The 17,153-nt window shown below is 43.7% G+C and overlaps 1 protein-coding gene across 4 annotated transcripts in view; it reads right to left on the bottom strand.

Moving 5' to 3' along the window:
- The window catches only part of LOC117544814 (potassium voltage-gated channel subfamily C member 1-like), a 58,720-nt gene extending 42,435 nt beyond the window's left edge, over window positions 1-16,285 (bottom strand). For all 4 annotated transcript variants that reach the window (XM_034214260.1, XM_034214261.1, XM_034214258.1 and 1 more), the window contains exons 1-2: window positions 15,769-16,285; window positions 6,976-7,663 (exon numbers count right to left, since the gene is read on the bottom strand). In XM_034214260.1, the coding sequence (XP_034070151.1) occupies window positions 6,976-7,596 (621 nt within the window). In that variant the 5' untranslated portion in view covers window positions 7,597-7,663; window positions 15,769-16,285. The remainder of the gene's footprint in view (window positions 1-6,975; window positions 7,664-15,768) is intronic.
- Between the last annotated feature and the right edge of the window lie 868 nt (window positions 16,286-17,153).

Below are 17,153 nucleotides of genomic sequence, written 5' to 3'. Positions count from 1 at the left end.
AAAAGCTAGCTTTGCCTTGTTCAACGGTATCAATATCCTTCTGACATGGCCTTTAACGCCCACTCATTAAACAGTTAAAATCTTGTGCAAAAATGTACGATATACAGTGTGTTATGTTCCGAAAATGTTTTGCGCTATGGCTAACAGGAGACAACAGTGAGTTACTAGTCCTGGCCATGAAATAGTCTGCCACATGAAATGGTAAACTTCCTTTAGTTTTTTTTGTTAACCAGACTGTTTTCCCATTTCTATCTTCATGCTAAGATTAATTAGGCTGTTGTCACGTATTATACATGATTTACAAAAGTAGAATTTGGTATCAATCCTATTATCTAATCATCAGCATGAAAGCTCATACAATTATGCATGCGTCCTTAACTGTTATCCATTTAACCGTAATACGTATGACTATAGCCTTTTAAGTTAAATTCTTAATTTTAATCCACCATAGACTTAAATTAAACCACATTTACATTTAGTTTTGTTCTAATACTGCAGTTTTTTTCTATTTGTATACCCCCTTTAAGAGGCTTGTCATTTATTTACCAGACTTCTCTACCCTTGTTATGGGACATTGAACATTTATACAGTAAAGTATCGCCAACAGACAGTGCTCGGGTTACCGGGCAGCAAACAGAGGCACTGTGACTTTCGATGATGCGATCACAACATGAGAAGGCCTGCGGTAACATTGTCAGGGAAAATAGAAACAGAACACGGTACATTTACCAATTGCAGGCACAGGAGGCAGGTTGACTAATTATCACGCCCCTGCCAGCAGCTACCGCTCGAAGAAAACAGTTTACCTTAATAAACTTGGTGGGCACTTAAGAACACCACCCTCCATCCTTTTTTCCCTCCATCAAGAGGTTTAGTGCTTCAGCTATTTTCAGACTAGTGTTCTCTAAAGTATTGCTTATGCGCTGGATGGTCATACAAGTACATAGTCTCATCCTCTCACCAGTGGAGGAATATATTTGCCACCAGCGAATGAAATTAAGGCCCTCCTTTCCCTCTCTTTGCTATTTTCAGATGCAGCCCACAGGGAGAGGCATAAGAATGGAAGTGGGAAATAGGCCTTTCAGCGAGGTTGGGGTTTCAATGGAAACAACTTGGAGGCACGAATACAAAACTCCTCCACGGAAACGTCTAATTCAATGCAATTAATTACATTACATGGCATTTTTTTGTATACTTTTCATCTCCTGAAATCACATTGATTTCACATCATCGCGAAGACTGGGACACTCAAATTCTACAATTAACATTTTAATGCATGTGCTCTGAGTTTTTTGCATGTCCATTAACTATCCTTGAACCCAGATATTTCTGTTTGTATATCTTGTTTTATTTTATTACATGGCTTAGTTGAATACTTGATTCTGATTGGTCAATTTAAACATTCCAGAGGTTGTTAATTGTCGCTAACAGACCGCTGCTAAGGAGAACAGGTCGTTGCTAAGGAGGATCAAGGGACTTTTGATATCAATCTGCGGAAAGAAGTCCAGTAAATGTAGTGTCAGATGTGGACAACAATCACTAGTCATTAGAAAACAACATGGAATACTTTTAGAATATTTAGCATCGGCATCTTTATCACCCTCTCTGTGTTCTTTTCATCTTGTACATAACCCCTCACAATTTTAATGATATTGTTGTGGTGGCTGCTAAGGATTGTTTACGAACCATCAGATTAAATCATGTGTAATACGTTGTTGTAAACTCCAAAAGGCAGTATTTATTGAAAAAAATGTAATTAAATTGTTTAAAAAAAAAATTAAAACACATTTATCCAACTAAATGTTCTGTTTTAATCCGCAATTGTTTTCATTTATGCAGCACTTTATTCAAATTGTTTCAAGGATGTTTTATTTATTTTTAGGGTTATGACGTCATTAAAAATTCAAAGCTTTCTTCAAAAACCCTGATGGAAGCTTTGAATGTAAAAAAAAAAGACCATAGAGAACGTCTAGTGAGGCTCGTAGGTTCATGACTTAAATTGTAGTCACTTTTGAAGTAGAAGGACGTCATTGATGCAGTTTTAGGGTCGGGTGCACCTTTTTTTAAGAATACAGGTAATGAGTGTAGCAGCTGTGATGTTAAACCGTCCTGGAGCATTATGGGTAAACATAGTAACAGAAGACAAAGGCAACGTAGAGCCAGTATTACAGGGGTCACCTTCACCACTGTTCCCATTAAGCTCCAACAGAATGGGGATGTAACGGACGTGAAGATATTGGTGGCTCTGGGGGTAAAACGCACAAGTGCAAAACAAATTGAAGCTTGTTTACAATATGAAAAAATATATCTAATACTAATCACAATCAAATAAAAAAGACAGTATGTTTTATTGAAAACAATTAAGGTATTTTGTGAGCTAAATCTCACAAAAAACCCCAGCTTTATTATCTGGTGTTTTTTTTATGATTCTTGTAACTGTTGTTCTTGTGTTTTCTGTGTGGTTTGTGTTGTTGCTGTTTTCCCGTTTGTGTCCTTGAGAATGTTTCTTGGTCTCAGGTATTTTAATCACAATGAGAAATAAATAAGAAATAAATAAAGATAAAGTAAATAAATAAATTGAACATGTAGAGAAGTAAAACCCTAACTTTTGTCTTTTCCAAAGCCACACAGAACACAGATCTTCTTCGTCACAAGGTCTTCTCCCTTAAAAAGGTTACACAATGTCCCTGACAAAAAATTGCAACAACGGTCAGATCCTGCCTTGGGCCATCTATCTCTGACATCTATCAAATGATCTATTTATTTCAATGTTCTTGTACTCAACAGCGATTTTCTAATCCGGGATCACATCTGTGTTTATCACAGTACTAAATACTGTAGAAAATGGAAAGCATGAAGTAGAAGACATGACCTTCAGGGAGAGGGGCTCTCATTGTGCTGCTTCCCCGAAATGAACCACAGGCACTTGTTTTCCGATTTGAAGGGGGCAACAGTGCATCTTGTGCATGCTGGGCTACAAATGGTGCTTTGTCAGAACAAGTGACCAAAACACAGTTAGATCTGTGGGACAGTAGGACGACATTAAAGGAAACCGTTGATAGACAGCAACAGATTTGACATTGCAAAGTAGTCGATTTTTCCCAGTTTTTTTCTAAATTATAATATACAATGAAATGATTATTTGGTTTAATATGCTATATACAAAGGAAATCAGAAAATATCGGTATTTGACAGGCATATCATATTTTCTGCCTATTTAACCTTGATCCTTAATCTATTTTTTTTGTTAGTTAACTAATCGGTAAGTAGAATTACAGTAATTGTACCGAAGGCTGGATAAAACGATCTTTACAATCTAAAAACGTAGAAAAACAATTAACAAACAGCCAATCAGTCGTTGACTCAGCTGTAACACAGTTGCAATAGTGAAATGGTGGATACATTATGTTCAGCTTCACAACCCCGTGAAATGACTCGTTTCACGCCAAAGAGTTTGATCAACAGCTTCTATAACATTTAAGTCTAGAAAAGCTGCACCGTTATTATTTTATCCCCTCTCAAGAGAGCGAAGGGCTGAATCAGACAATAGCCTTCAACAACCCAACTGGTAACAATCATCATTTCATATTATAAACCATAAATTACTGTCTGTTTTTTAATGGCAGCTGTCGGACAATAGCCATAAAACTGTAAATTGAACATTATTATAATAGTTTTAAATATACATCTTGATGATAACCTATATTTGACCATATCGTCCAACACTCCCATTTAATTTAATCTTTAATCTTTTATTTGGCTATCCAATCATTAAACAATATATTTTTCATTTTCATTTGCCACTCAACCTGCTGAGTGTCAATTCAATTAGATTATCTAAGGTTCATTAAGAAAGAACACCAAACCAATTGTCTATTGATACTGGAGGATCCTTGGGAATTCAATTAGGATAATTGGCAAATTAGAGTTTAAAATAGTAAGTAAGAAGATCAAAATGTGTCAAACAAGATAGAACAGCTCCATGTTGTCTCCACTGCAAGACCTATGTCAACCACGCACAGATCAATAAATAAATCAGATGCAAATCGTATTGTATAACACTTCATCAAACAGGAACATTTACGTCCATATATTTGGACACTGAGTGAACATGTCATGTTGCCATCCGACTGAGTGGAAAAAGCTTTAGTACGGTGTGAGCAATATCAGGTTTTAAGAGGTGATTGTGAAAGGGAGAACGTCTTTAAAAAAACAGACGAAAAGAGAAGATAATCAATTGATTATCAATCAATAGGCAGGCGGGGGTCTGGGTGAGGAAGATTGGATGGCTCGAGCTTTCACAAATAATCGAAGATGCAAAGACAACGGTCCCCACCCCCATCACGCATCGTCTTTCTCCTGTGGCTGTCACCTCCTCCCTGTTCATCTCAATATCCCTCCTCGCCTTTCTCCTTCTCCCTCTGTGTCTCTCTATACGCTACCCTTCAGTCCCTTTCCCATCTTTTCCTCACCACTATCTAACCCCTTCTCCATTTCCCTCGCTCCGTCTCTCACACCCACACTCCCACCCCATTCCACCTCTTTCCTCTTCCTCTCTCCTCTCTCCCGTGTCTACTGCAGCGGAAAAGCCAGCACAGACACCAGCATGTGTGTGTTTGTACATGTTTGTGCTGCTACGGCACATCCACGACCGAAGCTTCACACGATCATGAGCGGAGGAGGAGGAGGTGGGTGTGAGAAAGAAGAAAAAAAAAGCCCTACATGCGTGTCGAACGCTGTGATCAAAACATTGATTGCTGATGCGTTACATCACAGCCATGCAAACAAAAAACCCTTAAACGTCTCTCCTCTCGTCTCCCTTTATTTCCTCTCGTCTCCTGCTTCCTCCATCTGTCTCTCTCTCATCTGTCTCGTTGCATTTCCACATCAGCATCTCGTTGTTTCCCTAGCCTCCCTGCATCTCTTTTCTCTCCACGTATAATTTGCATCTCTCAGGACACAAAGGACCAAAAGGTTCTGCCATGTAGGACAATATACTTTTAGAAAGAGAGAGGATAAAAAACAATGATCTGGGTCACAAAGCTGTTTGACGTATATCACTGGCATATGAACCTACAGAGAGGAACGGGGCTGTGCTCACCCACAAATAGAGCTGCTGTTGTGCAGCCATTGAAATGAATCCCACATTCTACCTGCCCTGTACTCTGCATAACCTCAACGTCACAAAAACTTCTATCTGAAAGCATCACACTTAATGAACGATTCAGGAGATCTTAACCACCAGTGATGTAAAACTGATCATTACATAATGCATTCCAGCAGCTACCGGCAGCAGGTACAGTATCTTCAATCGGAGGTATGGCAATGCTGCCACCTCATGATATTCAAGAATTCAGCACACAATCCAATCCTGTTTACATAATAAAGCATCTTTTTTTGCTTGACTTTTTCTATATCTGATGTGATTTCAAAATCCAGACCCCAAAGGCGTCTCCCCCTAACGCAACATGTGGACATTGTGCAAAGAACGGCAACACTAAGGGCGGTTTTGTTGCATGAGGTAGGGGTAGAGAAGGGTGGGAAGGTGAGAAAATTAATCTGATTGGGATGGGAGTGACACTATGATAAGACTTCCTGCCTGATCCCAAGTCCAGGGAGGCGGATCAGGTGGCTTCTAGCAGACTGTCTGTCACTTTCCCCTTCCTTCAGAGGGAACTGAATCCAGGTATGCAGATCTACCTGGTGCCAGTGTGTGGATAGACAATAGGAGCCGGTGTGTGCAGCTATATTGTCTTTATCAGTGATTGTAGATACAGTAAGTGTTGCGGAGTGTGCATTGATATACTTTTTTTCCACAGCTAATTTCAGCCTGATGGTATGAGTTTGCCACTGCAGGTGTCTGCTGACTGTCTGGTGTTGCATGTGCAGCAACAGATTGCATGCATTTACACAATCTATGGGTCCTCTTCACACACCCTCAATAACAGCAAACCACTACCAACAAAAGCACAGACAGGGGGGAAAGACAGGGATGATCAAACTACATCACTAAAACTCAAATCAAAGCAGTTGTGATCAAGCAGCTGGATTCGCCTGTAACTAGAGGGTCTTAGAAAAATAAAACAGAAGCCCACTGTTACTGTTTTCATGCAACACGGATCAAATCCACAGTGAGGGGTACTTGTTACTCGTACACCTGTATGATCAAATGCCATCAAACGTCTGCTTTTGGAAAGTAAATTATTTACTATTTACATGAAAACAATAACAGGGTAATCCAAAATAGAATCAAGTAAGAGCAATAAAGCCTGTGCGTAAAAGCTATCAAATGGGAAATGGGAGAAAGACAAAAAAACAGCCCAGCAGACTCCAGCAATACCAAGGGCAAATGTGGGGAGAGACATGCATTTCAACACTGACAAATCGGTGTCGTATGAGCAGCTTCAGTGCAGTGATACAATAAATAAGACTCCCATGAAATACGGCGCATTGATGTGCATCCTAAACGGACAAATATGACCTAATGAAGGCGTGTGGATGCAGCAGGCGCAGCGGATGCCGCGTTTCAGAGGCAGATATGTATCAAACCTCAAGAAGCATAGGAATTATGATGGCAATAAAAACGGTATTCAGTGTGAAGCCAGCTCTCTGAAACAGGTGATACATCAAGTAAAAGACATGGAGGTGATGTGTTTGACAACATCTCTGGTAGTTATATCAACCAGTTCCCATATAGCTGCCATACCATTTTCCATGTTCCTTATGCCATCAGCATTAATTATTCAATATCAGTAAATCCATATCCTTTCATTTAATGCAAGTTATCCCTTCAGGGAATACACACATGTCTACAGTCAGACTGTAATAAATTATGGAGTACTGGTTTCAATGATAATGTGGACAGCACATTAAAAACACAAAGCTTAAAAAACTTATCATGACCCAAGCAGACACCATGATGCAGAAGATGCAACAGCACATTAACAAGTTGCAGGAGAGACGTGGGGAACTCACCCTGGCATATTTGGAGGAGTACGGGTCTTCAAACAGAGCCCATATTCGCGGCTGCCAGGTTTTCCACCAGCCCGCTCTCCTCGCGTCCTCCTGCATGCACAGTCTTCTCAAGTCCCCGTCCGGACCGCTCAGCGCGGGCTCGTCGTCCGGGGCGTCCGGTTCTGGATTCTCGAAGCTGTCCAGCGCCTCCTCCGCATCCCGGTGCTGCCGGTAATTCATCCAGCAACACGCCTCCACATCTGTCTCATCGATGCCCCAGAAAGCCAGCTCCTCCTCGAACAAGGGACCGCACACATCGTTGGGACAGTGCAACTTCCCGGTGCGGTAATAGTTGAGGATGAAGGAAAACACTGACGGGTGGCGGTCGAAGAAGAACTCGTCTAATTTGGGGTCGTAGTCGAAGTTGCTGAACGCGTCCGGCTCGGTGAGCCACGATAAGCGGGTGCCAGGCAGCGTTTTTAGGGTGCTCCGGTAAGTCTCATGCCGCACCCCCCCGCAGTTTATCACGATTTTCTCGCTTTCCGACGGACAAGTCATGTCTGCGCTGTAACATGCTTTGTTGGACGACTTGTTCCCACCCTTGCGCCCTTTATAAGAGGATACACACACCGAACTGAGCATAGAGGACCGGGGGGGAGGGAGAGGATGAGAGAAACCGAAGGGAGGAGGAGGGAGGAGTCTGAGGAGTCTGCGGGGAGAGAAAAAGGGCAGAACTGTTAGCAGAAGGGAGACATATACGTGGATTATCAACATTGCAATACACATTAACAATCACGCAGCAATGCCAGCTGTATGTGCAATTAGTCCCTTGATAATCAGCTGATGGAAAACGACCTTGTGCAGGTGCAGTGAGAGGGGGGGGGGGGGGGGGGGGGAAATACAAGGGGTGGCAAAGTAGTTTTTGACACAGCAGAAAGATACCCTCAACTTATTAGGGCAACAGATGGCAGCAGGTGGACAAGGTTATGAGTCAGCACCCTGACAGGCTGATGTTGACACCACAGTGTGTGTGTGTGTGTGTGTGTGTGTGTGTTGTGTGTGTGTGTGTGTGTGTGTGTGTGTGTGTGTGTGTGTGTGTGTGTGTGTGTGTGTGTGTGTGTGTGTGTGTGTGTGTGTGTGTGTGTGTGTGTGTGTGTGTGTGTGTGTGTGTGTGTGTGTGTGTGTGTGTGTGTGTGTGTATTTATTTCAATGTTCTTGTACTCAACAGTGACTTCTAACCCGAGATCACATCTGTGTTTATCACAGTTCTAAATACTGTAGAAAATGGAAAGCATGAAGCAGAAGACATGACCTTCAGGGAGAGGGGCTCTCGTTGTGCTGCTTCCCCAAAATGAACCAAATACACTTGTTTTCCGATTTGAAGGGGGCAAAGGTGCATCTTGTGCATGCTGGGCTACAAATGGTCCTTTGTCAGGAGATTGTTGACAACGACAAGTGCCCTTCTTGTGCAAAAGATTGTGCATGCTTCCCCAAAATGAACCAAATACAGACACTTGTTGTCCGATTTGGAGGGGAAAATAGTCTGCCACATGAAATGGTAAACATCCTTTAATTGTTTTGTTTTTTAAAATACAGAACCAGACTGTTTTCCCATTTCTATATTCTTGCTAAGAACCAAATACAGACACTTATTGTCCGATTTGGAGGGGGCAAAGGGGCATCTTGTGCATGCTGGGCTACAAATGGTGCTTTGGATGTGACTCCAATCAATGTTTCCATCCTTTATTCCATGCTTTCCCTTAAACTATGTCTGAATTGATCTGGTCGATGCTCATGTCAGTGTTCATTCAAATCCTCTCCCTAATTGGGCCACTTCCAGACTTGATCAGCCTCCCCCTTGCCTTCCCCTCCATCCCTCCCCACCTGCAACCATCCCTCATTTGCCTAAGAGTGTGTGAGGAAGGAAGAGTGACAGAAAGATGAGGATAAGGGGGAACATGGGGCTCCATTTCACTGGTTGTTTCCCCCCCCTTTTTCCCAAGGATGCCTCTCTGACGTAGGGTGGCGCAGCAACGTGTGTGTGTTTGTGAGTATGAGCGTGTGTGTGTGTGATTGTTAATTGCCTCCCGAGAGTGTGGTGTCCGTGCTAATGTTAGATCTCCTCAATCGGCCTATGTGCGTGCTACACACGCTGCTGCAGCCCCCTCCGACCGCACCGAGATTCATGCGATGCACAATTATGGCAATGCTTTCTCTGCCACTTCTCCTATGCACTGTCTCTGTGTGTGTGTGTGTGTGTGTGGTGTGTGTGTGTGGTGTGATGTGTGTGTGTGTGTGTGTGTGTGTGTGTTGTGTGGTGTGTGTGTGTGTGTGTGTGTGTGTGTGTGTGTGTGTGTGTGTGTTGGTGTGTGTGTGTGGTGTGTGTGTGTGAAGACATGTAGAGGAAGAGAGGGAGGGTGACAGAAAGAGAGAGGAGAGAGAGGGAGAGGAAGGCCATAAATCAGATGTTTAGTGGTAGGATCGAAAAAGAAAACAAGCATGCTTAGAGAAAGACCTGAAGATTGGATGACGAGATCCAAAGTGTGAGAGATGTGGAGGAACAGAAAGTGACTCTCACTCTCCCTACAGTGAGCAGCTAGTGTCTCTCCCCTATTGATGGAGGAAGGGGGTTGAAGAGAGAGAGAGTGCAGAAGGGGGAGGAGGAAGAGCATCGAAAAGGAGAGTGCACTATAAAAGTGAATGAATTCTGCTGCAGTAAAAAGCCAGAGTAATTTGCTCTCTCCCTCATCTCCTTCTCTCCCTCATCTCCTTCTCTCCCTCATCTCCTTCTCCCAGCGAGGTCAAATGATCCGCCCGCGAGCTGTGTTACCATCCGCGGGGGGTGTGTGTGTGTGGGGGGGGGGTCTCGGTGCTTCACAACAGGCACGCGTTCACAGCAAGCCCGTACACGCGCCACATCTATGTTGTTAACCTTTTTCTCTATTCAAAGAAATGCACCACTCTCCTCCTCCTTCCCCCTCCTCCCCTGCGAGCTCTCACTGGCCCTCCCCCTCTCCATCCTACTACTCTCTCTCTCTCTCTCTCTCTCCCTCACTTTCTCTTCCTCGCTCGCTCTCATATTCCGCATAAAGGAATCACATTTCATTGAAGGAGCGGAATCAAGGCTTCATTTCTCCCTCCTCTCACAACACGGTCCTATTCCCATCCAGTGCCCCTCTCTCTCATTCTTCTCCTCTCTTCCCCCCCCCCCCTTTTTCCACCTTCCTATTCTGCATTTCACTCTTATGCATTTTTCTTTTATTTCTCCCCTCTTTTGCTTCACTCATCCTCCTGTCCCATTCTTTCCCCATCCCAAAGTAAGCTTCTTCACTTTGGGTCAACTCTCTTCAGCGCTCTCCCCCCAGACTTTTTCTCCCTGCATGTAGGACACTGCAGTATTTCTTTTTCTTTCATGTTACTTGTGTTTCTCTCTGTTGTTTTGCTCATTTCATCAACTCAGAAACAACTTTTGGTTCATGGAAAAGTTGGCTGGTTCTCTTTTTCTTCAGATCTTCTGTTGACATTAAGTATCTTTTTTTCAGATTTAATTTTTCTTTCAGATTTTTTTTGGTACAAACTATTTTTTTTTGGTACAAACTATATTTGTTTCACTTTTGAAGTTCCCGGACTTTACAACATCTCAGGTAAGATCTACTAAGACCAAGGCTATTGCATGGGACTGCAGTCAGAGTTTGGAAACATCAGAGCAAAAAAATGGTTATACAATGCGCAGCTCTCGAACAAAACTAAAATGGATGTACTGCATGTGCGCAGGTTCGAAAAATCCAGAAACTGAACCTTATACTTCTACTTTTTCTCAAATATTCAAAGTGCTTGCGGCAGGAGCATCAAATCTGCTTGCTCGACAAAAAAAAACCCTGCACTCATGAGTTTTAGAGTCGTACTGCATCATTCTGCTCAAGCAGTACAGTCTCATCTTTACAACTACAAGAGAAAACAGGACTCATTTAGTTGAATAAGGAAAGTAATAACTTGCAATCAGATTTAAAACAGTTTGGCAGTCAGTCAGGCAGGCAGAGTGTAAAGACATCTCCATCCTGTGGGTCTTTCCAGCGGGGACTGCTTATATTTCAGAACCTTGGACAGCGGCGCTCTCTCCCTGGGACTCTAACAGGACACTTAACTCTCCACAACCAGCTCCTAAGATCGCAGCCGTGGAACTTTTATACCTCGGATTACTTTTTTTGGCTTCACTTTGCAACTCCCTCGTGCCTCTTATTTCTACTTCACGGGCAGCTGTAGCTTATTGGTTGAAATGCTGAATATTTCATACGCAGACAGCCACAAGTCTATAACTGCGGTTAAATGCCTTTGTGTTCCCCCTGAGTCATGTGGGGTGAGTTTATTGATTTTTTTTTTTAAATGTACTTAAGTGTTATTTTTAAAACTCATTTGGGGTTGATTTGGATATGGAATCTTCTTGCCTATGCTGAGAAGATATCATATCCAATGTTAAAGTTTGAGTGAGAGTTGTGAACATGACCTGATCTTGATTAGCTGAGGGCATTTTAGTTTAGTGCTTTGGAGCTGCATTTCAGTTTAGTGCTTTGGAGCTGCATTTCAGTTTAGTGCTTTGGAGCTGCATTTCAGTGCGCAGTTTGAGGGTTTCAGCTTAAAACCGTGGAAGTAAGCACATCTATTTAAGAGCCAGCCTCAGCACTTGAATCACTGTCAGGAGTGCAATTGCTTGAAAAAAAACAAAGACACCAGAGAGAAGGGGGGAAGGCTAAAGAAGGTGCTGCAAAATGGAGGAAGGAAGTTGAGATCCAGCGAAGATTAAAAAAGAGCACAGAGCGGTGGAGGAAGAAGCATGAGGAAGAGGCTGAGGGGGAAAGTGGGAGGGGAGGTAAGGAGGAGAGGAGGAACAATCTCCAGCAGCACCTCTCTTTCTCTCTACTGCATCATTTCCTGCCTTGGCCACCGTGTCCTGCGCCACCCTGCTACTACTGCCTCACCACTGCACACACACACGGGAAAGAGGAGGGGAGGGAGGGAGGGAGGGAGGAAGATGCATACAAACACACACTCACCTGGCTGCAACAAAACAGCCTAAGAAAAGCAATTCAAGGCAGAAATAAGGCTCTTTGGTGATGAGCCCTTTAGGGAGATAGATGATTTCTGCAGTGGAGGATGGATGGAGAGAAAGGGGCAGATAGAAAGAAAGAGTGTGCGCGTGGCATTTGCACGAGGGCTGCACTGACGCTAATATATATTAGCAGAAACACTGCAGCAAGAAGGGGGAGGGAGCACGGGATTATGGGATGCATTGACTGTGAGGTACCAGCAGCAGTAACCGGGGGGATGGGAGGAGAGCGCACACTAGAGAGGGAGAGACAGAAGGAGAAGGCAAGGGAGGACATTTGGAGGAGTGCTGACTATGTGGAACAGACCCAGCAGTTGGTGGAAAAATCTAAAAAAAAAAACATCACAGAGGGGGGAGAAGAGATGGAGAATGAGGGTTGAGAATAGACAGACAGAGAGAGAAAGTGAAAGGAAAGGTAGAGGAGAATGAGCAACCCTGGGGGAAATGAAAGAGGGGAGAAAAAAAAGGTGGGGGGAGGAGACGGAGAAGACAAAAAAAGACCTTGCAGTGGCTCAGGAGAGCACCTGAATGGCTGTCAAGGTGTAGCAGGAGGAGGAGGGGCTGGAGATGGTCTGCAATACTAATAAGAGGAATGGAAACAGTGGATTGATAAAGAGAGAGGAAGGAAAACAAGGATGTGAAAAAAGACATGGCAAACGTGCACTGGGGAAAAGGAGGGCTTAGCAGGCAAGTGTGTAATGTATGCGTGTGTGTGTGTGTGTGTGTGTGTGTGTGTGTGTGTGTGTGTGTGTGTGTGTGTGTGTGTGTGTGTGTGTGTGGTGTGTGTGTGTGTTTAAGAGAGAAAGAGAGATAGCAATAATTACGTATGTGTTTCTGGTGCGCAGCCATTTTTTTTTCCCACCCGCTACCCTCATCAAAGGATGTAACCACAAGGCTTCACGCTGTTCCACCCATATCACCCCCCCTTCCTCCCTCCCTCCTTTCCTCATTCCTCTCCCCCTCATCTCTACCTGATCTTCCCTCTCCTCTCTTCTCCCCTCTCGTTCTCACTCTCCAGTATCGAGGAGACCCCAACAGGAGAAAGTGAGGCACTGCATCGCCGTGGAATCACTGCGGTCACCTCCCCTTTTAGTGTAGTGTCCTCTCCCACCCTCAAATTGCCATTGAGCCTCACAGTGTATAGGATTCTGGTGTGTGCAGTGTGTGAGGATGCTGGGGAGAGGTAGGAGGCGTGTGAAGTGAATGATATGAATGCAAATGCATTTTTAATAGAATATCATGAATGGATGGAGCTAACAAAAAGGGTGTGTTTGCAAAGAAAAACAGAGAGTGAGGTTGTACAGTGAGCCAGTATTCCCAAATCTGGTTATGCACACACAGGAGAACAAACACTTTCTCCTTATAACAAAGCTCACCAGTGTCCAATTCCCAAAACATGAATTAAGTAGCCAATCAATTAAGCAAGCAGAAAGGGAAATGGCAGCTCCTTTACTCAGCAACACCAGCGTGGAGATCTCCTGGGGCTGACCAAGCCACACATACTTCAGCAACAACACTCCCCTGGGGGTTTGGTGCATATTGGTCAACCCCCCCCCCCCCCCAGAATCTCATGCTATCATCCCCTCGCAACACTTTGTTTCTACTTTAGGAGAAATAAAAGAGTCATGTGACCCTGGGTTGCTCCTTTTAGCTGGCTGGGGATGATTAATACATAAGGCCATTTTCAGGAATAGGCTGGCAGAAATGAAGCCTGTAATAGAGCTCTGAAAACTCAGCCAGGGTCCGTGACTAAAATCAGTCCTGCCAACAGGAGAATGAGTGTTGAGATTGTGTGGATGGGTTTACCCACTGTATGAGACTCCACTGGTGACAGAAGGAGGCAAGGCTACCTTCTGGGACCAGTGATTGGTTTAGGAGAGGTCAGGAAAATCCCAAAACAGCACTGAGTGCAGGAAAAAAACCTCAATGATATAATGTTTCATGTCGGGAAGGAAGGCTATTATTGGACCTGGATGAATCCCAGCTATTATCCCTCAGTATTCAGTGTTCTTGGAGGATTGGCAGCAGGAGCACATGGCTTTAACCTCCGCACCTCTCTACTCTCTTATATCATTTAAACCTGCCTGCTACTAATGAATAATGCCGCCCTCCCAGCACGATTAGGACCGTCATTATCCTGCAGTGCAATGATGTGGCTCAGAGGGCAAGACAAATGGGACGGGGGAATAAGCATTACTGACTCCTGACCTGTGCACGAGCGATTAGACAAGGAGGAGGGCTACGGGAAGTCACAGATTAGGAGAGAAGTTGGGCTTGAACTTGAGGAAATAAAAAGAGGAGGACAAGAAAGAAAGGAGACGAGAGGTAAGCTTGAGGTGAGTTTCAAGGTCAAGGATTGAAAACACTGAGTCAGCTGGATCAGGTGATGGATTAGTTAAAAAGACAGAGGGGGAAAAGTTGTCTGAAAGCTGGACATGAACACGTAAGAGAGGAGAGGAACCAGCACGCACAAGGAGAGAGGAAGGGTCAGAAGCAAGAACACACAAACCCAGGACACGACAGATGCGTAATTAAATCACAACCTCAAAATAGATTGATTCCCCCCTCTGTTGCTTCAACACCAGCACCCTCCTTTTTTGAAGCCCCATCACTACTCTACCAATGACATCCACTGACAGCATGCCACTGTCACTACTGGGGAGGCTTCTTTTTTTGTTGCTGAAATCAAATGGGTGTTTTCTGGGTTACCCTCAATCTAAAAATAGCGCCAGCTGTAGATTCAGGATTGAGGAGAGAGAAAGCAAATGGAGGAAGAGAGTTCCCATCAGGGGGAAAGCATGCTGGAGACAGAAGGAACAAAAAGGAAATGCATGTGTTGGAAAAGTGAAGGAAGAAGAGGCGTTATGAAACTACTTTGTGTGTGATGCAGGGGGATGTTGATGTGGTGGTGGGGGGTTGTAGGGAGAAAGACCCCGTCTAGACATTTAACTGCCCCCATAGACTTCCTGGACGCTATGTCCTTCCTGTGGTTCTGCTCGACTGCTCATCTCTTCCTCACACCTTTTCTCATGTGTGTGTGTGTATATGTGTGTGTGTTTGTGTCAGTCCCTCTTATGGCTTCTTTAGCAAACCTCCATTTCAGGCCTTGACACTTACCATAGTGCTGCCACGCCACAAACACACACACTGATGGCACATGCAAAACAAATGCATGCCCACAAATGCACAAAGCAATACACACAGACAGAAACAGTGGCTCACACAGACAATGATGCCAGGAGGAATGCACACACACACACACACACACACACACACACACACACACACACACACACACACACACCAGAGGCATCTGATCTAGTGGTGTAGATGGGGAAACACCCACAATTTGTGCAATGAGGGAATGTTATAAAATGACATTTTTAGGCGTCATGTGAGTGGATAAATGACATCTGACTGTGTCAAAGTGCAGCTCTCTTTGTGTAAAAGCAGCTAGAAATAGCAATACAAACAGTATAGAGGTTTATGAATATCATTTGAACATCTTTCACACATTCTGTTTCCTCCGGATCGTAACAGGTTACAAGGAAGAATTAATCGCAGATAAAACGATACTTGTTGAATGTAGGCTAGACGCTTTTTTTCTTGCTTCTTTCAGAGCTGGCCAATAAATGCTCTATTATTAGACGGATAACGCATAATATAGCCACCAAAATACAGACATATACACAGACACGGATAATACTCACTTGCTTGTGGTTCAGGTTCGTTTCGAGTGCGTGCAGAGACGCGCACATCAAGCTTAAAGATCAATCACAATGTAGTTTTCTTTGTTGGATCGCTTTTTTCTTATGATTTCACAGAGTATCCAGATTCTCGCAGGCATTCAGCTGGTCTGTTTTTTTCTCCCCACGATAAGAATAAATCAAAATAGGATTGCGCGCGTCTGTCGCAAAAAAATCTCGTTTTGGCACCGTTATTGCCGTATACGTTACTTATAGCCTATGGCATGCTGATGATGGCAAAAGGGATGAGTCTTTCGGGTGAAATTATGCAGAAGTCCCCCTGAAATATGTTTGTTGCTGTTTCCCTCTATTTCAAAACCCCCTCTCCCACCTCTTTGTTATTGCAAACAAAAAGATAATTGGCAGCCTTTGTTACAGTGTCTCTACGCTTCCAGGCGCAGGGTGTAGCTACCATTCAGCTCTTCCTCTTGCAAATGTTTCAATGGAGCCTGTAGACACCTCTCTCATTGCCTTTCCCTCAGTGTCTATCTGTTCGTTTGGAGGAGCGTCACCTTTTTCCTCAGACGATACATGTGGGCGGATTAGAGAACAAGACAGAGGGGTGGGAGGACCCCGGTGAATACAGAGGCTAATTTATCATATGGCTGCTAAACTCCATAAATACATATGCTGTAAAAATACACACAACAGGGCTATAAGAGGAAAGGCTGTGTGTTTCTTGTTAATCATATGTTTAATTGTTTGTTTTTCCCGTCTCCCCCCCCCCCCTTCTTCTTTCCTCACTATAGCCCACACTTGCTCACTCTGCTGGACGGACGCACCATTTTGTCTACAGGTTCCCAGCCTTGACTCTTGTCTGACATCAGCAGTCATGTGGTGGCAGAGGAGCAGGTGGGAATATGACAGGGAATGTGGAGTAATGTGTTCAATAATAGGCCTAATTATAACAAGAAGATAGGATACTGCTTTAATTGAAGTTATCTTTGCTGTAAAAGCACTGTCTGTTTTCAAAAAAATATGAAGGGATCTTTTAAAAATGTCACAATTTATATGGTATAATAAGACAGTCAACATACACTGAACAAAAATATAAATGCAACACTTTTGTTTTTGCTCCCATTTTTCATGCGATGAACTCAAAGATCTAAAACATTTTCTTTATACACAAAATAACCATTTCTCTCAAATATTGTTCACAAATCTGAAAAGATCTGTGATAGTGAGCACTTCTCCTTTGCCGAGATAATCCATCCCACCTCACAGGTGTGGCATATCAAGATGCTGATTAGACAGCATGATTATTGCACAGGTGTGCCTTAGGCTGCCACAATAAAAGGCCACTCTGAAGCGTGCATTTTTGCTTTATTGGGGGGGTCCGAAAACCAGTC

The sequence above is a fragment of the Gymnodraco acuticeps genome, unplaced genomic scaffold (genome assembly GCF_902827175.1).
Source record: "Gymnodraco acuticeps unplaced genomic scaffold, fGymAcu1.1, whole genome shotgun sequence".
Lineage (NCBI taxonomy): Eukaryota > Metazoa > Chordata > Actinopteri > Perciformes > Bathydraconidae > Gymnodraco > Gymnodraco acuticeps.
Note: the sequence above shows the minus strand (reverse complement) of the source record. Positions and strands in the feature narration are given on the sequence as shown.